General features: G+C 50.5%; 3 protein-coding genes across 7 annotated transcripts; all 3 read right to left on the bottom strand.

Moving 5' to 3' along the window:
* Positions 1 to 467: 467 nt before the first annotated feature.
* Positions 468 to 1,888, bottom strand: TSTD1 (thiosulfate sulfurtransferase like domain containing 1). The gene is made up of 4 exons (XM_077156649.1): positions 1,793 to 1,888; positions 1,470 to 1,592; positions 765 to 927; positions 468 to 676 (listed from the first exon to the last, which is right to left on the bottom strand). The coding sequence occupies exons 1-4, from the start codon at positions 1,863 to 1,865 to the stop codon at positions 625 to 627; spliced, it is 411 nt and encodes a 136-aa protein (XP_077012764.1). The 5' UTR covers positions 1,866 to 1,888; the 3' UTR covers positions 468 to 624.
* Positions 1,889 to 2,137: 249 nt separating this feature from the next.
* On the bottom strand, positions 2,138 to 8,309 carry USF1 (upstream transcription factor 1). Of its 3 annotated transcripts, none has more exons than XM_077156646.1 (11): positions 8,175 to 8,309; positions 5,815 to 5,907; positions 5,371 to 5,420; positions 5,107 to 5,222; positions 4,674 to 4,775; positions 4,234 to 4,429; positions 3,905 to 3,992; positions 3,713 to 3,771; positions 3,471 to 3,565; positions 3,097 to 3,225; positions 2,138 to 2,905 (listed from the first exon to the last, which is right to left on the bottom strand). In XM_077156646.1, exons 2-11 carry the CDS (start codon positions 5,820 to 5,822, stop codon positions 2,816 to 2,818), a joined length of 933 nt encoding a protein of 310 aa, XP_077012761.1. In that variant the 5' UTR covers positions 5,823 to 5,907; positions 8,175 to 8,309; the 3' UTR covers positions 2,138 to 2,815. The 3 variants fall into 3 exon arrangements, with proteins under 3 accessions (XP_077012761.1, XP_077012762.1, XP_077012763.1); XM_077156647.1 differs by lacking the exon at positions 8,175 to 8,309 and adding an exon at positions 6,447 to 7,201; XM_077156648.1 differs by lacking the exons at positions 5,815 to 5,907; positions 8,175 to 8,309 and having other exon boundaries at positions 5,138 to 5,222; positions 5,371 to 5,398.
* A 693-nt stretch (positions 8,310 to 9,002) lies between these two features.
* ARHGAP30 (Rho GTPase activating protein 30) lies at positions 9,003 to 24,218 on the bottom strand. 3 transcript variants are annotated; one of them, XM_077156644.1, is made up of 12 exons: positions 23,791 to 24,218; positions 18,699 to 18,801; positions 17,523 to 17,667; positions 16,500 to 16,582; positions 16,204 to 16,311; positions 15,000 to 15,127; positions 14,332 to 14,503; positions 14,161 to 14,252; positions 13,993 to 14,070; positions 13,007 to 13,402; positions 11,751 to 12,016; positions 9,003 to 11,658 (listed from the first exon to the last, which is right to left on the bottom strand). In XM_077156644.1, the coding sequence occupies exons 1-12, from the start codon at positions 23,885 to 23,887 to the stop codon at positions 10,030 to 10,032; spliced, it is 3,297 nt and encodes a 1,098-aa protein (XP_077012759.1). In that variant the 5' UTR covers positions 23,888 to 24,218; the 3' UTR covers positions 9,003 to 10,029. The 3 variants fall into 3 exon arrangements, with proteins under 3 accessions (XP_077012759.1, XP_077012758.1, XP_077012760.1); XM_077156643.1 differs by having other exon boundaries at positions 9,004 to 11,658; positions 14,149 to 14,252; XM_077156645.1 differs by lacking the exons at positions 17,523 to 17,667; positions 23,791 to 24,218 and having other exon boundaries at positions 9,004 to 11,658; positions 14,149 to 14,252; positions 18,699 to 18,796.
* Between the last annotated feature and the right edge of the window lie 527 nt (positions 24,219 to 24,745).

A 24,745-nucleotide genomic window follows, 5' to 3' on the forward strand; every position in this document is an offset into this window, starting at 1 on the left:
ATCCCAATTCAGTTTCAGCATCACACCCCAAAAATATAAGGAAAAAATCTATCCATAAAAATGGACTGGATTAAAGGGAAATATCCACTTTATTTACATTAAGTTCACTTTACAAATACAATGTAATGACAACTATTAAATGTAGAATTAGAGGGGAAAAAAATCACCTGAGGAACTTAGAAAACAACTAAGGCCGAGACCCTCCCAGCCCCGGTTCAAATCCTGGGTGGGACCTAATCTTTGTTGTGCTTTTTAAGCTACCCAGGTGTTTCCGATGTGCCTCCTGGGCTGAAACTAACCTGGAAGAAGAACTGTTGTCTCTCAGAAAACTGCTGGTATGTATTTGGGGAGGGACGGACAGAGGGACAGATGAACACTCAAAGAGAAAGGACCTAGGGTTGAATTGAAGTCTATAATATGATTAGAACTGTTTTCAGTCCACCTGAAAAATTAAGTGCTTCGAAGACTTTGAGTAAATGCTCTTTATTTGATGCTTCTGTGTGCACAGCATGATAGGGAGTTGCCCGCCCAGCAAGCAAGTCAGCAGCTAGTTAAGGCGGCCAGGGAGTATCATTTGAGAAGAGTCAAGGGAGGAGGAGGGGCCATCAGTAAGCCACCTTCTAATTAACCCTCTTTCTCCAACCATTCTCTATAGGCCCCAGCATAGTTGCAAGCCCTGTGGAGACAAAAAGGAAGAGGGAAAGACAGGCCCGGGAGGGAGACCCCAATCACTGCCCAGCTAGTGATCCACACCGTCCCCATACCCAGCATATCCAAGGCCTCGGGCCAACTGCATGGCCTGGAAGCCCCGCTTGCCCATTTGACAGAAGAAAACGAGGTTCTCATCTTCCAGCTTTGGCTTCTCAGCTGAGTACAAAGCCTGGAAAGCAGCTGGCTCCATCTGCAGGGCACTTTCCAACTCAGTCACTGGGAGGAGGAGCCGAGAGAGGATAGAAAGGAATGCCAGCAGCTTGGCAAACTCAGGTTCAGGGACTGGGCCAGGAAGGGCAGGGCTCTGCTGGTCAAACAGATCTCCAGGGGGCTCCAAAGCACAAAGAGAAGCCCATCAACACTTTGTGCCGCTCCCCGGCACCGTTCCCCAACTTCAAGGACAAGATAGAGCCTACCAGCACAGGAAATCAGCCAAACAACCTTTGAATGGGGGCCTCATCCCGAATTGTGAGAAGTGAGTAGACTCAGTCATGCAGCCTCAGGGAGGTCAAGCGTAGAGAGAAGCTGGTCCGCCCCTCTCCACAGCCTGTTATCCCTTCAAACTGGACGGGCCAGTTATGCTGCCAGAATCCGCCTCCAATCGGCCAGTCCCTAGGAAAGCTTAGGGGTTGCTTAAGGGAATACAGGATCCCGGTAGCCAGTATTTTCCCCACGCCACCCTACGTGAGGTCCCACTATCTAAGACCTTCACTGGCCGTCTCTACTCCACCACCGGGCGTCCCCTCGCAATCCCATACCCGGGATGTTGACCGCCCCTGGAATGGTCCCGGCTGCCGCCTCCTCCCGAGATCGCACGTCGATGAGCCGGGCCCGGCCCAAGGCTAGAAGCGAACGGAGTTCAGGGAGCGAGACCGTGGACGCTGAGGAAGGGGGCGCGAAAGCCTTCAGCGGAGAGGGACAAGGCACTGCCGCGCACCCCGCAGGGCTCCGGGGGATGCTTGAGGACCTCTCAGCCACGCCCCCTCGCTCGCCCCAGAACATAAACCTCCACCCAGGGGGGTCCACGCTCTCCGGGAGCCAGTCAGGACAAAACGAGCTGCAAGGCCTTCCCCACAGGTACCTCGGGCCATGCTGCGCGCAGCGACTGCAAGTCGCAGGATCCCAGACGCATCCGCCCCCGGCGCCGCCGGCATCTCCCCCGCCCTCCCTGCGTCGAGCCCGGAACCGGAAGCGAAGGCCCCGCCCCGCAGCACCTGTTTGCGGCGCCGCTAGCGGGGAGGGACCCCGCAAACGCCAGCGCGAACCGAAAATGCCACAGTGGTCGGGCCCGTGCACCGGTGTTCAGGCTGATAAGGATGTCAGCAGCAGCCCTCTACGTAGGGCCAAGCCCTCACTGGTTAAAGAGAAACGTGTCCCCTCCCTGCTGCCCATGGACCACAAATGCAGGAAAAACAGGAGTCAGCTATGCCTCTGAACAATTTTATCTTAAAAAAAAAAAAAAAGAGAAAAGAAAAAGAAAGAAATGCCCCCCAAAGGGGGGAAGGCCCCACGTGGGCCTCCTGTTCTCCCTGGCTCCAGAGACTTTTGCATAGGCCTAGCCACCTGCTGGCCAAGCTCCTCTTCCTGGGGCAGCTGCTGCTGCTGCTGCTGCTGCTCAGCACCCTTTCCCCCATTTCTTGCTAAAGCCTGTTCCCCAGAGTCGCCAGGTGCACATCTGAACCTCAGCTCCAAGGAAAGGAAGAACCAGTGGAAGTGCCAGAGTCCTGGGGCAAGCCAGAGCATCACAATGTCAGCAGACTCTCTGCTAGGCACTCTAAGCAAGCACAGGACAAGCCCCCAGTTTTGTGTGTTCAGTATCCAGCATGGAAACAGCACATGCATTGTGCAAGAAGAGCACAAGGGCCCAGGGGCTGCATGGTGGAGGTGGGCAAGGCTTTAAGTGCACGTCCACGTTGTGTTTCACACCACTGTGGGCTGCTATATCACAGGGCCTTAGTTCAAAGACACACCTTCTGATCTCCCCCCAGTCCCATGCCAGAGGTGGGCAGTGAAGGAAAGGAGCACAGAATTAGCCTAATGCTCCTGGTCTATCTGCAGTTCTCAGAAAGGGGCTACAGGGCTGAAAGCCCCTTGATCCTCAAGGTTAGTTGCTGTCATTCTTGATGACGACCTCTACTCCATGATGCCGCAATTGAGCTCGTAGCAGCAGGTTCTTGTTTTTAAGATCTTCCACCTGACACAGGAAGGAGACAGTAAAGGAAATGTATAGAAAAACTGGCACAGTCAAGCCCATGAACTTATTCAGACATTCACTGGTTAAGGGAAAGTGGTGAAGCCCTCTCTAGAGAACCAAGTAAGGAGCTCCAAACTGGGTCAGTGGCTATGGGGGAAGAGGAAGGGCTATATTGAGGGTAGGGGTCTGACCTGCTGTCGAAGCACATCATTGTCCAGCTGCAGCTGGTCGAGCCCCTGCAGTTCCTCAGACAACCGGTGGTTACTCTGTCTAAGCTCCTGGATATAATCACATGCTTTGGACAGAATTCCACCTTTACTCTGCAAGAAAAAGCCACCAAAATGAGGACTAGGATTTACGATCCCTGGCTTGCCTTTCAAAAGCACTTTCACATGTTAGACCTCATTTTCCCTTAAGGATGGTGGTTTGACATCTCTCAGGGACACAGGAGCCTCAGCCAGAGATAAGAAAAGACCACTACCATGTATGCCCCACTCGCTACCACTTCTGGAAATATCAGGAGACACAATTCAGGCATCCTGCCCACTACTAGGGTTTCCATGACCTGGCCAGACTTGGTGCTCTCCATGGAGCAGTCTGGAATGATTTTGGAGAGCTGCACAATCCAGTTGTTGATCTTGTCTCGGCGGCGGCGCTCCACTATGGGGAAAGAGGAGGAGATAGCAGGGTGAGAACCTGCCACAGGCCCCAGGGTGTAAAACTACCCAACTCCCTTCCACCCTCAAACCACTGTCCCTAATCCCACCAGTCAGATTCAGGGTACAGCTGCCTATTAGGTCAACATACCTTCATTGTGCTGAGCCCTGCGCTTCTCATCCCGAGTCGTGCGGGGAGCTTCTGATTTCCTGACAACAGAAGCCAGGGAGGCCAGAGTAAGGCAAGGAGAAAATATAAGATGGGAGTTTGAAGTAAAGGATTATATGAGACTTGTCAGGAATCAAGACTACTCATGGTAATTGGGGAAAAGGGGTTACTCACGGGGAATAAGGGTGAGTCCTAGGGGCAATGGAGCGCTGGCTGCCTCCCTGCAACACTTCTTGTGGTGACATCATCACAAAGAATTGACCTATGAACATGCAGGTTAGGTTCTGTAAGGTCATGGAACTAGGAACCCCACCAAGCTCTGAAACCAAGGTCCAGGGAACCTCCTCTAAACAAACATGCTTTCTTCTGCTGAAAGGAAGACCCACTGCCTGCCCAGGCCTTAGTGAACACCTACGCGGACATGAGTAAAGGCCCACTGCCACCAGGAATGTCCCACAACCTGACCTAACCCCTATAGCCAGTGTTTGCATATGATATCTCACCAGTGCCAGGAGGAGTTGCCTGCCCCAGTAATGCCTCTGAGCCCTGGGTAGTAACAACAGCAGCTGTACTCCCTGATGTGGTGCCCCCTGCCCCATCTCCCACTGCAGTACTGGGGAAGTAAGTATAGTGTGTCTCAGCTGCTGTCCCCTCTGTGTCAACTGCATCATCACTGGTGAATGCGCCCTGGATCACTGCCTGGGAAGGAAAGCAAAAGGACAGAGTTGAGTGATAGTCAGACACAGCTTCCCACCATACCACTCTGCAGCTTCCATCCCTTATTGGAGAGTAGAAGGATATCCAGAAAGGAAGAGCCTAATGTCTAAGGATAAGGGAGTCCCAGATGCCACACCCTCTCTAGCTTCACCTCCCATTCTATTGGTTCCCATCTTCATCTTACTGTTCAGAACTCTAGTCCCTGTCCCAGCCCAGACTCCTGTACCTGGGTCATGGATTGAGTGGCAGGATAGCCACTGATGGCACCAGTGCCCTCAGTCTGGCCATCCAGCTGCCCCTCAGACACCTGGATCACCCTGTACATCACCTAAAGTGTGGAGAAAAGAGGGACGAGGGGGAGAGAGAAGAAAAAAGTAAGTGCTGGGGAATCCAGGGCCCCTCATTGAACTTCCATTGGATAAGGCCCCAAAACAAGAGTTCTTCTGAGACACAGATTCAGCCTTTCCCCCCTTTCTGCCGTATAGACGTCCCAACATAACCCCAAGCCACAACAATCTTTACTCTATGCCTTATCCACCCCCAAACAGTTCACATCTTTGCCTCATCCTCCAAGCCAAGTTTCCCCTAAGACATGTTCAATTACCTCCCTCAATCCCAACCCCAGTTCACACCTGCAGCCACCTGGCCCCCTCCCTTACCTGGCCCCCATTCTCAGTTCGGAAGACGTACTTGACGTTGGGGTCAGGGAAGGTGGCAGCTGACTGGATGCTGGCAATAGCCACACTGGTTGGGTCCTCCCCAGTTGCCACTGCACCTGAATTAAAAGAGCAAAAGAAAGGTTTATGAGCTACTGCCCTTATCCCTCTGTTCCACATGCATGTCATTTAGAAGGAGGAGAGTGCACAAGAGATGGGCCACGGGGGAGGCCATGATATGCTCTCAAATCTGTTGTTACCACTCACCTTCCTGAATCTGCACTGTCCCCTCTTCTGTTTCAGCTGTTTTCTGCTGCCTATTTGTGAATAAGGGACAAAAGGAGGGATGAGGAAAGAAATGAATGGGAAGCTCACTGATCCAGTAACATATGGCTCCCAAACTCAGTGGCATTCCCAACAGATGCTAGATTAGATTGGAATAACAACAGCTAATACTTACTGAGTGTTTAATATGGACCCAGGCACTGAGCTAAGCACTTAACATGCACTATCTCATTTAATACTAGGAACACCCCTATGAGGTAGGCAGCACTACCTCCATTTTATACACGGAGAAACCAAATCACACAACTAGAAGTGATGGAGCTGGAACCTGAATCCAGGTGTGACTCCAGAGCAAATTCTCTTAGCCATATTACCATTCTCCCAAGCCACCTCCCTCCTGTACCAGTCTACTTCTTCTTGACTCACCCCTTCATCTCTCTGTGAGGGGGCACATCCGAGGACCTGGTCCTTCTCTTGAGGTCTTCGTATCTCCTGCCTCACAGCCCTGTGTGCTAAGTCCTGGGAGAAATCAGGGAGTTTGCAATGAGTCTAGGAAACTGAAAAGCACCCCTAGTTCTAGAACCTGGGCCCCATGAAAACACAGCCAAGAATATAATCCAATCAGTCTCTGCCATTTTGATACCTAGAATTGGGCTAAAGTGGGTGAAAAAGCCACTCTAAAAACGATGTGCTTTGCCCTCTATTATCACTCCAACTCTATCTGGAGAGGGGATAATTGGACTGGAAGACTGAGAAATAACATATCTGATTGGATTATTATAGTCATATGATCTGATATGACAGCAGCTTCATGGGGATTATGAAGACCCATGTTAGACCAACACCAGCAAAGACCACAGGGCCATGACACTGATGCTTCTTCCAGCTTCTCAGCCACATTCTGAATACCAAGAAATCTCTATTCTTGATTCTATGGAGGGGAAAACCAAAGCCCACTGCCACTGCAAACACATCGCTAACCACAAAGACCAGACTTGGCCCTCAGGCCCTATTTTGTTGACAGGGCTCTCGTTTGGGGATGTCCAGATTTATGTCACCTGTTAGAGACCCTAAAGCCCAAGTGCAGCCTCTTTAAGCCCCTGTGGTTTTATTCACCAAGGCTTCCTGCCAAACACATTTGCTAACATGTTGCCATGACAACTCCAAATCAACTGAGCCTCAATAAGAATGAGAAAATTCCAGGCTCAGGGTTCTGAAGGAGAAGAGACAGTGGGGGAAGAATCCATTCACAAGTTGTTTTAGCTTGCCAAGGCTACCATAACAAATACCACACACTGGTTGGCTTAAACAACAGGAATTTATTGTCTCACAGATTTGGAGCCTAAAAGTCTAAACTCAAGGTGTTGGCAGGATCAGGCTTTCTCTGAAGTCTGGAGCATCCTGGTGATAGTTTGCTGGTAATCCTTAACTCAGTCTCTGCCTCTGTCACGTGGCCATCTATCTCCTTCTGTCTCCTACTACTGACTGTGGCCAAACTTCCTCTGCTTATGAGGGTTCCAGTCATAATGGATAAGGCCCACCCTGATTCAATTTGGCCTCACCATAACTAATAACATCTTCGAATATCCTACTTACAAATGAGTTCACATCCACAGAACCAGGGATTAGGATTTGAACATCTCTTTGTGGGGGACATGATTCAGTCTATAACATAAGATGCCTGCCTTTGGACCTTGACAGTCAGAGGACAGGAAGAACAAAGGGTTGAGCAGACAGATACCTCCAGAGAGAATTAGCATCGTTTTACAAAGCAATAAAATAATCCCAACACAAAACAGGTAAGATTTTTATAAACTCTCTCTCCCTATGCTCCCCCAAACCCCAAACCCTAAACCCTTCCCTAGCCAAGGAAAATCTTCATTCTTGGATAAGCCTTGGAAAGCCCGTTCCAAAGAAAGTATTTTTTAAAAAAAGGAACTGAAAGTGAAACTGCCAGAGGAAGTAACACTGCAAGGAGATTCCAGTCCCTAAGGGGAAGTAGCAGTAGTGTTTCAGGACCACCTGCCTCTCCATCCTAAAAGCAAGGAAGAAATGCCCCTCCCGAGGCTTGCAGCGCTGACTGCAGAAGGAGGTAAAGAAAGAGAGAGCAAGGAATAGGGAGGCATCCCTATTATCCACAGCTGTCAGCCAGGTGTAGCACCTGAGGACACCGAGCAACGGGGTCAGGCTACTTAGTTGAATCTCAGTTGGACATCAGAAAAGTATTTATTGAGCCTTAGGGATGTGCGACACGGAAATTGGGATAGGATGTTGTAGCCTGCACACTCAGGCGAGGAGGGACCAGCCAGAGCCCTTGCTAAATCTGGACACAAAAGGGGAAAAAAAATGAAGTCCCGAAAGAAGACAGACGCCTAGACTTTGCCTGGGAATGCGACGTCTCCCTGCAGGCCCACCAACCGGCAGGCGCCGACGGAGCAGGGCACTAAGCCGGGAGCCCGCGCCTTGACCCCGCCAGCCCCGCCGCGCTCAGCCCGCGGTAGAGGGAGCAAAGGGCGCCAGCGGTTCGGGGACCCTCGGTGGCCCGGCGCCCCCTGCCGCGATCGACGGCCGAGGACCGCAGGAGGGCGGGGGCGAGCGCGCGCGGGGCGGGGAACGAGTTCGGCCCACTAAGGGGGTAGGAGATAAAGAATCAGGCGCGGCCCCCTCCCCCAAAACAAAGGCTCCCTCCACAGGAGTTCCCTAACCTAAAAAAACTAAAACAAATTAAAGCTGCTCAGCTCTGCCGGTTCATCACTCTCCAGACTCGCATCCGGTCCTGCACTCACCGGCCAAAGCCGCCTCAGCCGCTGCTTTTCCCGGACGGTGTTCTCCCCACCCCAGACCCGGGTAGCTCCATAGACAGCTGCTCATGCGCGTTCCCAACCCGCGGCCATATTGGTGAGGGGCGGAAGTGTCTCTCTCGACCCGCCCTGCCTGCTTATAGCCATGGAGCCGCCCCACTTCCGTTAGCCCCATCTTGATGCAGGTTGAGGAATGCCGAGGTGGTGGGGTATTGCTGGAGCGGAGGAGAACCAACTGCTGCTGTCCCAGTATAATGACAGTGGAGTTCCTAGTGGCTTTCAGCAGGAGAGCAGGAAGCGGAGAAAAATGACTAACTTGAACTGCCATTTTTGTGCTGGGCAGGGCTTTTTTAATCCCAGGAGAAAAGGGGTTGAGGGAGCCCAGGTTAACTCGGAAGGGACGTCAGCTGGAGGCGCCATCTTTAATAAGGGCTATGTGGGAGGCCATCTTGGACCGGGACATCTCTTTTAAGTGTTTTCTAGTGGAATTTAGGAAAGCTGTCGGATGTACTCCTTGCCATTAGCATCAACCGCACCTCACCCACAGACCCCAATCTTCGGTGTCTGTGGGAGGGATGTTAATTCCTATTCTCCCCAGTCAGGATCTACCCTTAATGGATTTGTAGTAATGTGGTACAATGAAAAGAACAGGCTGTGGGGCTCCACAACCCTGGGCCTCAAACCCACCCCCCGCCTGCCACGTCTTACCTCTGAGATCCTTGGCTGGCCTTTTAACTTAAGTGAGCCTTGGCCCCTTGCTCCCTTAAATGTAGGTATCAGTACTAACCTTACAGAATTGTTACATGAGTTAAATAAAATGAAGGACGTAGACTCTATGCACATAGAAGACCTATCCCAGTTTCTAGCACATATTGAAAATTATGTAAATGTCAGTTTCTCTTCCCCCTTTCCTGACCACTGTGAACCCAGCTCTAGTTTCTAGCCACAGATCCCCATGACAACAACTAAGGAAGAACACCCAAACAATAAAAAGAGATGTTTGCCCAAACATGAAAAGATGATACCTACAACCCAAGACTTTAATAAGCATAATGAAATACCACACTATTTATGTGTAAAAATACAACTTTTATTCCGAAACTTTGCATCTTACTAGAGTGAGACCTGTAGCCTCAGCCTGTTTGGAAAAGCAGTCCTAGAACCTGAGTGACTTCTATCCTGAGATAGGAGGAGGCTATTCCAAAGGGAAAAGGAGAGGCCAGAGAGATAGCTACAGGACCCTTCTTCCCAAAGGTGACTGAAGGCAGAGGGTGGTGGGGGGACCAGGAAGGGGTCAGTCCCCCCAACAAATTTTGAGGCATCCAAAGAGCTTCCTGACACATTCCTGGCAATCTGAAGCTCAGAAGGTCAGAATGTATCCAAGGATCCAATAACAGTCCAGGGCTGGGCATCTCTAGAAGTGTTTGTGTGAGGTAGGCTCTGACCTGGCCTTTTCTTCTCCCTTCCACCCTGGGCTTCCATAAAGGACATCACAGCCTCAGAGGAGGGCAGGAACATGGTTGAAATTCCCCTTCTACTCTTTACTTTGAGAAATCTCTATCTTAAGCTCTCAGCCCACCCTCTGTTCTCTTTGTCAATGACTGCTCTCTCTAGAAACAAGATTTCTTAGGAATCTCCTAAGAGATAAGTGCTTTCTATCTGAGACAAGCTCAGGTAAATCAATCAAGGCTGCAGCCTCCCAGAGTCAAAAAGAGAAGCTGGAGAGCCAAAGCCTATAGAGTTGGGTACTACAGCTGCTCAGGCTGCAGAAGAGACAGCTGTTCAGGGGGCCTGGAGATTCAAAACAACTGACTGGTCCCCTTTACCCAGTGCTTTGGTCCTAATCACAGTCCCTCACTTTTCCAGGGTCAGCATGTGTTTCGAATGCATACGATCGGCGCTGGGGGGGCATAAGGGAGTCAGGGGGCTGGAGTTCTGTGGGGGGCAGACTAAGTCGACTCCGGGGTCCAGATCCTTCTGTACCTTCAGGTTGGAGCTCCAGGCAGCTAAGGGGCCGAGGAGAATGGGCTGGGGTCATGCTACAGGGAAAGGTTCTGGGAATGAAGCTATAGTCCCCGCCCCCAGTATAGGTCTGGGTCCGCTGAACTCCCTGAGCCTCAGTTCTTTGGCGGTCCCGGGCCAGGGCCACAGCAGCATCAAAGGAAAGACTACCCCCATTCCTCCAGGAGGAGCGGGAGGCTCGAGACCCCCAAACTCTTTCCCCAGGAGTCCCATCAAGCCGGCCAGGCCTTGGACATGGGTTTGCAGGTGCCACATGGATCTTGCTACACAGTGCACTGGGTTTCTTGGCAAACTGTGGTTTGGGGGGCACCACAGGCACAGAGCGGACCTGTTGGACCTGAACGAGGGTGGAAGCCAGACGCATGCCCACACCACTGACTGAGTCAAGGGTACAGAGGCACAGATTGCAGCTGTCTGAACTGGGATGCCCCTCAGGTTCCATCTCTTCTGGCCGGGGTGGTTGTGGAGTTGCCTGTTCCCCCTCAGAGGCCTGAGCGTTGCCCTCTTTGTTACTGTCGACCTCCAAGCACTCTATGACTGACCCTTCAGGGAAAGAACCCTTTTCTATATGGTCACCTTCAGCTCTCTGGTCTCCCTCAGCTTCCCCATCTCCACTCTCCCGTTCCTTGCTCACTACCCCTGCTCCTCCTCCAGCTGCGTCTTCTGGGCTTCTGTCTTCACCATTTCCTTGATCTTCTATTGCCTCTTGACCCCCCTTCCCTCTCTGTCCTTTGACCTCATCCTCCCTGCCTCCCTCAGCCTCTTGTTCATGTATAACTTCCCAGCTCTCCTCAGCAACTTGGTGTTCCTGGGTCCCATGTTCTGGGTCCTGTTCAACTTCTGCCTGGACTTCCCCTCCTCCATCAGTCTCTTCCTCTCTCTCATTCTCTCTTTCCTTCTCCTTGTCTTTACCATGCTCCTCTCCTGATTCTTCCACACCTTTAGCCTCATTCTCAGCATCCATCTGACTTTTGGACTTCTCTCCCTTGGCCTCTGTCTCTTCCCCACTCCCATCTCTCAAACTGACCATCATGTCTTGGTCTCCCTTAGCCTCTGCTCCTTCCTCACCAGCCACTCCAGCCCCTTCCTCAGTCTGTGGACATCCCTCAGCCTCCTCCCTAACATCCCATCTGCTTCCAGGCTCAGACTCCTTGTCCTCCCCAACTTCCGTACACACCTGCTCTCCCTCAACCTGTCCTGGAGACCATCTTCTGCACCCTGCTGCCTCTTCTTCCAGATTCCCTGGACCCTCCCAGTTTGAGGATTTGGGTCCCATAAGGGGATCTAGGTCATCGTAGGCACTCAGGAAGACTTCCTCCCCACCTTCCTCCTCTGCATCAGGCCTGGGGCTAGCCAGGTCCAGGGAACAGCAGCTGGGAGCCAGAACAAACTGTCCCTCATCCAGAGACAGATCATCAAGGGGTGGTTCCACAGAGAACTCCTCCACCTGTAGACATGGTGTTGTAGCTCAGGACTGGGCGACCCTATCCACCCTCCAGATCCCATACCACCCCAAAACCCAGCACACCTCCATCTTACCTGAGGCCCAATTCCCAGGAGCTCCTCCAGGTAGCCCATCCCAGGATCGTCCTCCACAGGAGAGAAAGCTGCTCCTGCCGCTCCTGCCTTGGTCACCTCCCCATCCTCCACCCCCACCCACTCAGGATCTGAGCTGCTTGAGTCCTCTAGGAAGGAGAAGGAATCCTGCACCTCCTGGGACAGGGAGTCTTCCAGGGCAGGGGCCACTTCTGCTTGGCCAGAGTCAGCCAGGGAACCAGGGGCTGAACTTGCCTCTGACTTCTCATCTGTTGAGAGAGAGGTAGTCCCAGAAATCCAAAGGGCCAGGCCAGCCTTGACCCTTTCCACATGAGTCTTTCTAGCACTGATAGAGTATAGGCCCAGTGCTCCCAGCACAGACATTCCGCATAGCTGATCCTCTTAGATCAATATCCCTAACTCTTGGCTTGTAGCCTCCTTTTATTCAGCACCTGCCAGGTGCTAAGCACCATGCTATACATTTTACAATGCATATCTTGTTTTCCCCTCAAAACAACCCTATTATATAAGGTATTGTTCCCACATTATAAGCAGAGGAAACTGAGGCTCAGAGAGAATAAACTATTTTGTCCAAGGTCCCACATCCAATAAGTAGCAAAGCCAAAATTTGAACCCAAGTCTATTTAACACCACAGCTTATGACCTCAGTCACTAGGCTATGCTGCCTCAGTACTTCTCATTAATAACACTTCAGGAACAGGAGTCAGAGCAAAAATTAGATCCCAGTTCTACTACTTCCTACTTAGAGTGATAGCAAACTGCTAGACCTAAGTCTCAGGTTCCTCCACTGTAAAATAAGGGTAAGAACAATACCTAGGTCATAAGGTTATGAGAAAATTAAACAAGCTAACACCTACCAGGAGTTTAATATGGCACTTGGCACATAATTTGCCCTTGGTAGATGTTAGCTGTTATTATTCATATTATTAGTAGTACTATCACCTATTATATATTCCCACACCAGTACTTAGTAATCCCTGCTGCATATATCTGGCATAGACGCCCATTCCTGTATACAGCACTGACCTAAAGGTTGCCAGAGGTACTCTGTCAGTGGATTTCATACAGTCTGATGTAACTGGATTCCCCCCCCCCCGGGAGGCAATTGAAGACAAGCACCCCAAAGCCCAAGGACTAAAGCCTCTGCCCTTCCAAGGTGGATCCCTGCATCAGACCTGAACTTCAGCCTAGCGCTGTAACCCCTTTACCCAGTTCTAGTCCCCTTTCTCAGTCCTCACCTGGAGGACCAGGGCCTGGGCCTGGGCCTGAGCCAGAGGCCAGGCTTGGCCGGGGCTGTAGGGCGGGGCACTCAAGGCCGCGGGTGAGTCTGGCCAAGGAGACGTTGGAGATGATGTTCGGTGGCACACTGAGGATAGAGGTGATGTGTAGGGGAAGGTTGACATTGTAGGGGTCTGAGATGTGGACTCCGACACAGCGTTCTGCGCGGCTGCTGCCCCCGACCCGGGCTGTTGACCGCCCAGCTCGCGGTGTGCCTGGCTCAGAGTTTGTGCCACCCAGAGCTTCTGCCTCGAGCTCCTGCTCGCCCTCTGCTGCCTCCACAGAATCGTTTTCCAAGCTCTCAGTTAGCAGTGAGTTTGGCTGCGAGCTGCTGGGTCCTACCAGCCCCTCTGGCTCTGTGGAGGAGAGAGAGGTCCAGGTAGGCAATAGTCTTAGCTGCAAGAGGCCTAAACTTCTCAGGAAGGCTCTGAAGAGTGCTCCTTGAGAAGCAGGCAAGCCTGGAAGTCACCAGACCCAGCTCTCTCAGCCACTAGTGCAAACCTTCAGCAGCTAGAAAATCAGTTTATTCCACCTGCTTACCCAGGGAACGTCTTTCCCCTCCATGAAGATAAAGTCACTGACCTTTATTAACATACACATACACACACACATGCTGCTCCTTCATCCACATCATACTTTCACTTACTTCCATTGACAGTCATATGAATACACATAGATTAGACTATAAGTCACCACTATAAACCCAGCATCCAGTACAGTGACTGGTGTAGAACAGGCACTCATTAAATATTTTTAAAATTATTAAACATTATTGGCCTCATGTACAGACACACATACATAGGGATGCACACATTCTGGTCTCACCATAACACTGTTCTCTCGCAGACACATTCATAGGCATGCACCCAGATGCACCCAGACCCATGTCACTGATTATACAACACACGACATACACACACACACACGAGTACACACCTATACTCACCATCACTGGCCCCAGCTGCAGCACTCAGTGAGTCCATGCTCTTGGCTGGCCGCAGTGTCCCCTTATCGGACTTGTCCTCTGCAAGAAAGGGATGTACATAGAGTCAGGGATTTACACATGCTCATTAGAGCTTTCCCCACACCTCCCTAGACTTACCCCTGTCCTCACCACCCCGTGGAAGTTTACGCTTCGTCTCATGGCCAGAGCGCCCCAGATTAAAGATGGATCTCCATTTCCTGACCTTCAAAGATCCCTTCCTTCTGCATAGAAGAAGAAATAACTGAGGGTTGGGGGCAGGTGGTCAGTGCAAGGGAGGAGAGCCCAGGAAGGAGGCCTTACTTGTGCTCTGCAATCTCAATGATAGTGTGGTAGGGCCGGATCTGTGGGGGTCCATCACCGGCTTGCAGGATGCTAGGCAGGTGGTAGGGCAAAGACCTGGGCATATGGTCCTCAAGCCCGCCAGATGCCCGGGTCCCTGGAAGCAATCGCCACGTACCCTCCACCTCACCAGCTGGGAAAAGAAAAGGAATTTGCCAACCAGGCACAGATGCAGAAGGACCTCAGGCATTCAACTATTCATTGCACTCCCCGCCCCTCATCAGCCACCTGCTAGGAAGGTACTCAGAGCCCCTAGGATCAAGCCCTCCATATCCACCTCCTCAAAAGGGTGCTCTCAGACAGAGAAGGTCAGGAGATGCTAGGGCATTGACCCGGTGGTCTGGGAATGATAATAAGCAATGAATAGCTTTAGGGAACAGCATGGTGATGGCAAGAGGTCAAGCTGCATCTTGGACTGAGAGTAACAGAGCCCTGCCCAAGTACTGACTATGCCATTATCTCTCCAGGGTCTCTCCATGTGGCCATAAGCAGTGTCTCCTCTCTATGAGACTCAGTTTCCTCAGGTACAAAATGAAGAGACTGGGTTAGTTCATCTTTGTGGACTTCTCTAACTGTGGCCTGGCCCCCAGACAGACAGTGGTGATGGGGTGGGCAGGGAGGCCACTGACCAGAGAGGGCAGCACCCCCGAAGAGCTGGTCCACGTGCATGAGGATGAACTCGACGACAATGGACTGCACACGCACCTCCATGAAGGCTGCTGTCCCATTGAAGCCAGAGGCCTCTATGTCCTTGGACCTGTGGAGATGTGGAGTTATTCTCTCCCCAGTCCCACCACACCTCCCCAAGTGAATTCTCCCAGAAAAGATCTTATACCTTCTGCCCTGCATGCCCTTAACTCCATCTCCACCTCTTAAACCAAATGCATGAGTCAAGCCTCAAATGCTGCTGCTTCCACGAAGACTTATTGTACTCTGTGCCAGTTTGAAACTGTTGCATGCCCCAGAAAAGCCATGTTCTTTCATCCTCATTCAATATTGTTGGGTGTGATCTTTTTGATTAGGTTGTTTCCATGGAGATGTGTCTCTACCCATTCAAGGTGGGTCATTTACTAGAGTCCTTTATGAAGGAACCAGTTTGGAAGAAGTTTCAGAGCTGACACAGACAAGAGACCTTTGGAGATGCAGGGGAAAAAAATGCCCCTGGGGAAGCTCTGTGAAAACTAGAAGCCAAAGGACCAGCAGATGCCAGCCACGTACCTTCCCAGCTGAAAAAAGTATTCCAGACCCATCGGCCTTACTTGAGTCAAGGTATCTTTTTCTAGATGCCTTAGTTTGGACATTTTTATGGCCTTAGAACTGTAACTTGTAACTTAATAGATTTATAAAAAGCAATCCATTTCTGGTATGTTTGCTAGAAAATGCATTTCTAGCAGCATTAACAAGCCAAAACAGACCCCCTCCTCAGGCCTAATCTCTGCTTCCTTTGCACACCCAGGGCACTTTGTTTATAATGAATTACTGGGCTTCTTATAGTCTGCCTTGTACCACAGTGAGTGGTCTGCAGTTCAGTCCCCTACTAGACTGCAAGACATTTGCTCAGTGAACATTTAACAAGGCCCTGTCATGTCCCAGTCCCAGAGCTCAGTGATACAGTGATGGAAAACACAAGGCCCTGCCCCCAGAAGCTTCACTCTGTGAGAAGGGGCTCAAATGGGCAGTTCCCAACCCACTGAACTCAATTCTGAAACTTCCTGTTTCTCACTGGGCTCCAGGAGACCTCAGGCTCCTCTCCAGTGTGCCCACATAGCCAGACCACATCCCTCCAGGGGCTGGAATTCCCTCACCGCACCCCACGCTCACTCACGCTCCCACCTCAGCAGGTTGGGGGCCCACACGATGGCCAGGTTGCGGGCATGCATGTTGGTCTGGGCGCTGAACGAGGCCATGTGCACCAAGTGCCTCATGAGGAACTCCAGGGTCCTGCAGGAAAGGGATGGCATGAGGTAGGAGCCGCACAGAGAAAACCTGTCAGGAGTAGGGCCAGGGCCTAGGAGCTGGAGCGAAGGGATGAGTCAAGGCAGAGGTGGAGAGAGGGGCTATGGTAGGGCCAGAAGGTGGGGGAGTCCTGAATCAGGACCCTCTGGTGGGGGTGGTAGAGCCCCACACACCTGTAATTTGGGACAGGGAGCTCTCGAAGCACCTCCAGGATTTTAACCAAGCGCTCAGGCTCCATCTGCACTGCCACAGCCTCCTGATTGGGGGGAAGTACAAGTCAGTGATCCAGGAATACCTCTGCTTACTCCCCAGAGCTCCGAGCCCAACTCTCGGGAATAATCTACCCCCTGCACCGCCACCCCCCACATTCCCTTACCAGATCACCCAAGACTGACTGAGATAGTAAAGAGGGCTCAGAATTTGGGGCCCACAAAACCTGCAATAGAATCTTGGCTGTGCCTCTTAATAGCTGTGTGGCCTTGGGCAACTCCCTGCCACTCTGTGCCTTAGCCTCTTCACCAATGAAGTTCTGGTGCTAGAATGCACCTGTAGTTCCCATCTTGTGGGTGCTCCAGGGACCCTGGGTGATATCGGGGTGTCCAGGGAGGCCTACACACACCCAGCCTAGCTGTGTAGACTGCATGGCATGCCACTGCTGTTTGGGGTCTCTTGAGGCTATTGTGCTCAATAAAATGTAACTTATTTAAAAAGTGCTGCTCAATTCAGGATAACATTTTCATCATGTGTTTTCTCTTCAAAAGATGTTCAACATACAATTACAGGTAATGGAGGGCCCCTTTGAGAAAGTTTTGACTTCTCAAAAGAGTTTTCATTCTCTTAGATGCAGGGAAGCTTTGGTCTGGGTGATTTCCAAGGGACTTTCAGCTGTGTCAGTCTGGCCTCTTCACTCCCCCTGGTCCACTATTGCAGCATGTGTAGTCTGCAGGCGGGGAAGGGAAAGGCTGCAGGAGGGGGAAAGGGAAAGAAAAGAAGGGCAGGGAGAGGGCAGAGTCTGCAGGACCTAGGATATTTGGTTGGGGGGGAAGGTGAGGGGCATCATTCCTAAGTAATGCTGCACTGTGGACTCTGTTATTTAGGATCACTAGGACTCTGGCTGGCATGTGACACACCTGTGATATCAAACCAGAACAGGCACCCCTGAGCCCCTCTCTTCCACCTCCCTGCTCTCAACTCACAGCAAACTTGTCATAGAGCCGGTAAGTGAGCAGGGGATCTGGTAGTTCTCTGAAATAGGCCTTGCACAGGGAAGAGACGCAGTGAATGTCCTGGAGATAAACATCCCGACGCAGGTCTGGCCTCCGTTCTGCCTCAAACTCCTGCCTGGGGAGGTTCAGAGTGGTCAGGAGTGGTAGGGGTTGGGGAAATTTGGGGAGAGGTGGCAGCCAAAGCAATAGGCTCCAGGCAGGATTGTGGGTCAGCCTGTGCAGGACTTGGAAGAAGAATGCTGGGGCAGGTGTATGTGTGAGGTGTCGTCTATGTAGACATGTAGATGCAAATGTGAAGATGCGTAAGTGTAGTGGTTAAAAAAATAAGTCAGAAAGGTAAACATGGGGTTACCACAGGACCCAAAATTCCACTCCTAGGTATAGATCCAAGAGAACCAGAAACATATGTCCATACAAAAGCCTGTACATGAAAGTTTATAGCAGAATTATTCATAATAGCCAAAAGGTGGAAACAATTCCAATATCCATCAACTGATGAATGGATTTTTAAAAATGTGGCAAATACTTAGAATGGAATATTATTCAGCCATAAAATGGAATGAAGTACTGATATACACGCTACAACATGGATAAATCTTGAAAACATTATGTTGAGTGAAAGAACCCAGCACAAAAGGCCATATAATGTATGATTTCATTTATATGAAATATCCATAAAAAGCAAATCCATACAGACAGAAAGTAGATCAGTGGTTGTTGGGGGTTGGGCAGATGTTGAGCAACTGATAATGGGTGTGGGATTTCTTTCAGCGGCGGATAAAAACTATTCTGGAATAAGATAATGGTGATAGTGGCACACTTTGTGAATATACAAAAAAACACACACACTGAATTGTCATTTTAAAATGATGACTTTTCATGATACACAAACTATGTCTAAGTTTTAAAAAAGAATGGGTGGGTGTACATAGCAGTGCAGATGAACATGTGTCCAGGTGGGCTAGCGGGGCAGGGGTGGTCTCAACTTTTCTGAGGAGGCTGTCACTCTTTCTTCCCTAAAACAGGACCTAGCATCTATGTTTCCTTCCCCCCTCCACCTACCCCCGGCTCTCCCCACCATCCCACACTGTGGTCTCTCCTCCCTGACTCCAGGTCTCGGAGCCTTCCCAGCTCTGGATGACTCACCGGAGCTTCTGGATGTTGGAGGAAACCCCTGAGAGGCGGTAGATCCCATCCACCACTCCATACTCCTCCACAAACTCTGCACAGCTCCTTAGTACCTGGGGCACTGGGGACACAGACAGGAGAGAGAAAGATAAATCAGAAGGTCCGGGAGGACAGATGCTGCGGTGGGTCTGAGAAATGGGAGCATCAGAGAAGGTGGTGGTAAGGGCAGAGCTCATGGAATAAAAACTTTCCAGAAAGATTCTTACTGGTCATCAACTCCTGTCGGCCATCATTTCTACATTATCTCTGCCCCTTTGATCCTCAGTTTCAGCAAAAACTCCTCCAGTGATGGGGAACCCACTGCCTCTCCCGACGGCCCATTCCTTTGTTAGAAAGATCTGCCTTATATTGAACTGAAATGTGTCTCTGTAATTTCTAATTGCTACTCCAGAATTTTTAAAGGAGCAGCACTGTTGTTGGAAGGGGAGGCGGGATAAAGGACTGGTCTTCAAAGTGCTTTTTCATAACATACTACCTGCAAGAACGGGTCCAGGGGCTGACAGGGATTAAAGAGAAGCATACCCTCTGGGAAATAAGCTCATAGATATTAGTTCTGTCCTCGGAAGGTACACAGTGACAGACCTTCACATAGCTCAGTGCAGGAGAAGCACCTATGTGTCAGGCCCTGTGCTAACTGCTTTATATATATTGTATCATTTAGTTCTATAAATAAGACATTCTACTCCCATTTTACAGATAAGAAAACTGAGGATTAAAGAAATAACAAGTACTTAGTGCAACCCAGCAAAAAAACAGGATTCAAATTCAAAAGTGTAAAAAGCTGTATTATCTCCCACGACCCTGGCCCTCTCCCCTATTACTAGATGTTAAGTTACTTAAGAACAAGATGTTAAGTGTGATCCATCTTGCTGTTCTTCATATTACCTGACCTGGCGTCATCCCTCAAAAACCTATCTCCACACAGCCACAAAGTTATCTTTCCAAAATACTTCCCTGCTTAAAATCCCTTGTACAGACACAGCCTGCTCTACCCCACTTTAACCCCCAATGCTTACCTTACACATACAGAATAAAATATAAACTCTTCAGCATGGCACGAAAGACCCTTCACAAACCAGCTCCAGACACAATTCCAGCCTCAGCTCCAGCCAGTTATCCCGCAGATCCTATGATCCAGCGCTTTGCTAATCCATGAACAAGCCTTGGCACTATTGCTCATGTTATGCCCTTGCCTGGAATATTTTACCTAGTGAACTCCTCTGACCCTACCTGGTGAACTCCTATGTATTCCTCAAAAGGCTTTTCAAATGTCACCTCCAATTCCGAACCCTTTGTTTGATATAACAATAAATATTGCAGTACTTATTGCACTTTGTTATTAGTTTCTTTTGTACCTATAACCCTTGACAACTAGTAACCTCCCAGAATCTAGCACAATATTGAAGCAGAGCAGGTGCTTAGTAAGTTGTTAGTTAAATGACTCAATGGGTCAATCAATCAATTATGAGAATTGGTAGCAGCCTTTGGGGATTTAGTAGAGAATATTGCTTATGACAGAACATTGGGTCCTACCAACTGGGATCCACTAGAGAAATTCCTCTCAGGTCTCAGAAAAAACTGTGTTTCTCCTGAACCACTCCCCCACCCCATGGACCTTTTGAATCTTGTACCAGACCGTTTACCTCTTTACTTTGACCACTCAGAAGCTCAGAACCCACCTTCAGGAACTACATAGAACCACCTAATATGCATTTCTGGAAGCTGATCCTTACTCTTATTCTTCTTTTTTCCCTTCAACCCAATTGCAGTCATTTATTCTTTTGTAAAGTTTTGGGTTTGGGAAGTCATTCCAGGATCTTCATGGAATAAAGTGAGATTAAAAAATACATAATATGGAATGAAAGAAACAATAGATTTGTTAGCCACTGTCTTTAAACCTTCCTCAAATGACCTGGTTTCCAGACTGTTTGTCCTACCGCACACTAGAACCAGGATTATTGTGCGACAAGGAACGCATCTAGGATGTAAAATTTAAGGAAGCACTCACTCTCAGAGTTGTGTAAGTACCAATTCTGCATTTACATGATCTTAAGAAAGAGTGCCTCCTTAAGAATAAGGCCCTAGGGCACTTGCACAACGCTAACAGTGAGTGTCTCCTTACATTTTGTGTGCTAGGCACCTCTCTTGCCTCACCCTAGTCTGGCCCTGCAGTGCACCATCCTTCAGGACCTGCATCCATTTTCCAGAGTACCCCTGACTTGGGTTCCCAGCACTGAATACAGAGATGGGGTGCACATTTCCCTGTTCAAGCAGCTGCTTGACTCTCAGGTACCTAATGTGACACCACATCTTTTTCGCCACCACATTACTCTGTTAACTCATACAGAGTCTGCTGTCATCTAACCACCCACCATCCCCAGGGCCTTTTCACATGACTGGCAACCAAACCAGGTCTTTCCCTTGCTGATTCTTTTTCTTTTTTGTTTTTTTCTTTCTCTTTTCTTTCTTTTCCTAAGATTTTCATTGAAGCATCCTCACACACAGTCCGTCCAAAGCGCTCACAACATCGCCACACGACTGTACATTCATCTTCATGACTGTCCCCAGAACATCCACTTCACTCCAGAAAAATAAATGAAAAGAAAGAAGAAAACACTCATACATCCCATACACTCCTCCTCCCACCAACCACCAGCCCCTCAATCCAAACAACCCTCCCTTAAACCGCCCCCCTTATCCATTTATTCCTTGTCCTCATCTTTTTACTGATCCATCCATACCCTGGACAAAAGGGGCAGAGGACAAAAGCCTTTCCCAACCACACAGTCACACTGCAAAGGCTACATAGCCGTACAATTGTCCCCAAGAATCAAGCCCCTGTCGATTTTGAACCTCCAGAGAAGGCCCTTGAGAAAGGCATTCAAGAACATAAGAAGTCAGGGCCATGGAGAGGAATGGGTCAAGAAGATGGGGGAAGAGAAACAGAGTTTGGAGAGCTGGGGAGTCAAGAAGAGAGGTGACAGGTGGAGTCAAAGATGATAGCTGGAGACAGGGTTGGGATGATGAAGTTAAAGGGATGGAGACATTGAGGAAATGGGAGTGGGTGAAGGAGGAGGGTCCCAAGCTTAGGAACCTGGAGAATCAGAAACCTGAAAGAGGAATCAAAGAGATAAGGATTAGGAAGAGGAAGAGCTCAGAACATATAAAGGACTTGGGGAAGAAATAGACCCACCTGGGGGCAAAGAGCTGGGGAAAGGGGATTGAGATGGAGCAAGAGCCTGGGAACGGGGGGAGAGCAAGACAGTCAGAATGAACTAAGCAGAAACACATCTCCACCGATCCGGGCTTTGATTTTCTTGCTAGGTCTTTGTTTAAAGAAAAATGCCATCATCAGCCTTTCTCTGACCCTCCACCTTCCACATCCTTGTACTGGGAGAAACTGGGAGGTGAGGGAGAGGCACTACTCCTGCCCCAGTGCCCAGATCGCTCCCTCTTAGGTGCAGGTGAAGAGGGGCCAGGAGGCTTCTCTTCTGCTCTAGGATTCACCCAGGGTCAGGACCCACCAACCAAGTGGCTATCTCCCTGGGGGAGTGCACCCCTCACCTGCAGGAATGCTGGCTGCGGGTTCAATGTTTATCAAGATAGAATTGGTACTGGGCCACGGGGAAGGGCACAGCCAGGATGAGGAGGCTGAACTGAAGGTTTTGTAGAGAGCTTGGAGAACATCAGCTCTAATTAAATGATGTGGCCCTTGGTCAAGAACCATCATTATTAAAAACGATCACAGTGATGAATACACAACTATGTGATGATATTGTGAGCCATTGATTGTACACTGTGAATGGACAGTATGTGTGTGAAGATATCAACAAAAAATATTTTTTAAAAAATCCCTTCTAAAGCAGTAAACCCTGCGCTGGCTGGCTGCCCAATCCAAAGAGGAAGGCTTCATAAAGGGCCTGCTTTGGCTGTTTAGCACTCTTCCTTGGGGCCCAGGTTTTCTCTTAACCCCAGGCCAGGAGGGCTGGAGGGCCCCTGCAGCGGGGGAGGAGAAAAGGGGAAGGAGGTGTCTGGGGACGCAGGGGTGTGGCTAGGAGGAGGAAATGAGCTGGGAACCACCACCACCCTCCCTCCACTGCAAGCGCTGCAACCCCAGAGGAGAAGCGGGGACAAAGAGGAAATGACAGATTGGGGTGGGGTGTGTGTTGGGGGGGCAGAATCGTGCCCTTCTCTGGGAGGAGCTCAAAGTGCCAAAAACAAGCTGGACGGGGCACCCAGGACACTGAGTTTTGAGTGGCTAGTCCGTGCCAGGCAGCTGCGGGCCCTGTGAAGTCCCTGGTCCTGCTGGCTGCCTGGCCCCTCCAAGGTAACTCAAGGTTCCCGACAGTTCCCACCCTCTTCTGTACCCTTCACCTCCATTTTCAAACCAGGCCTCAAGCCAACTCTTTTACTCTTCTGGTGTTCCCCCATCTCAACAGCTTCTCCACTCTCTCTCCACTTTGAACCTGTCTCTTTCGCGCTGGGAAACCCAGAGAACCACAGAGACTGGGAAGGGCTCTATCCCACTCCAGATCCTCACCTGTGCCCGACAAGGGCCATAACCTTGTCCTTGTACTCTCTCTTCCTACTGGGAAACCCTGAAGCACTATCCTCAGATGCTCCTGGGGCACTTCCCACTCAGAAAGGACCAACCATTTCCCCTCAGCCAGTCCTCTCCTGTACCTGTCCTTCGGTCCCCCTCTACCATCCCCAGCTACCATCCCTTCCACCTCTTGTTTCTTCCACCTCTTCTGAATTTCCAATCTCCCCATCCTTTCCCTTTAGTGCTCCCTCAATGCTCCGATTCCTATCACCCCAACCTCTTCATCCCCAGGCAGTTACCCAAGGGAACTGCCCTGCCCTCTTCACTGGACTATATTTCCTGCCTTGCCAGCTAATCGGTCTCTTGGGTGGTGACTCTGGGCCACTCTGCCCCTTCCCCAGGAACTACTTGGAAGTTGTTTCTGCCCCCTCGGATTAGATCAGACAGGAGAAGCTCCACATCTCCCCGCCGGCCCACCCAACAGCTGCTCTGAGTGGGCCTCCTTACCCTCCTGGCCCGAGTGCTGCAGATGCTCCTGTAAGTCGCACCCAAACACTCGCTCCTTCGAGCAGCCCTTCTTCTTTCCTTTCTGCCGAGACTTCATGGCCGGAGCCCCAAGGCTCTGGCCCAGCCACCTCTGTCCCCCAAGACCTTTGCCCTACCAGTCCCCCATGGGAGCACAAGCCGGCCTCTGGTCTTGGCCTGGCCCCAGGGGGGCAGGGCTCCGAACTGGGGGTGGACAGTGGCCTGGGCCACAGACAGCAGCTCCTGGCTCTGGGGCCCCGGCCACACGGAAGTGGTTGTGGAAGAGGAAGCTACCAGGTCCCTGGTAAGAAGCTGCGTCTCGTGGCACGGCCTGGCACTCGCCCTTCTCGCCCTGCTCAGCCTAGGGGGGCAGGAAGCTGTGCAGCTACTCAAACCCGCTTCCTGTTAGAGCATCTTTGCAACCACAGGGCCTGGGGTGGGGGAGGTAGACAACATTCACATCCTAACCCATTGCTGGGACTTCACTCATTGGTCAAGGGGATGTGATGTCAGCACCCTAGGGTGGGGTGGTGGTGTCTGGGCGTGAGGAGGTGATCAACACACTTAAGAGACCAGAAGTCTGGAGTCCGAGGCGGAGACCTGGGGCTTGCCTGAGAGCAAGGTGGCACACGGCTGTGCAAGCACACTCAGAAGGGAAGATGTCCGGGCTCTGCCTCGGACGGGCCTGTAACCTCAGTCAAGTCACATTGTCCAACTGAGCCTCAGCTTCTGCATCCATGAAAATGAGGTGTGTGCACTAGATAATCTTTAAAACTGTCTAACATTCTGTGGAATTCACTGAACTTGAATTTCAGTTTCTATTTGTAAAAAGGGTACCCTGCTCTCTACCTCCCAGGGTTGTGGTTCTGCGTGCTTAGTACCATGAAGGATTTTAAACACTTTGCAAACTAAGGCACTGGATGTCCTAGACAAGGAC

This window comes from Tamandua tetradactyla, chromosome 4, assembly GCF_023851605.1.
Source record: "Tamandua tetradactyla isolate mTamTet1 chromosome 4, mTamTet1.pri, whole genome shotgun sequence".
In the NCBI taxonomy this organism is placed as follows: domain Eukaryota; kingdom Metazoa; phylum Chordata; class Mammalia; order Pilosa; family Myrmecophagidae; genus Tamandua; species Tamandua tetradactyla.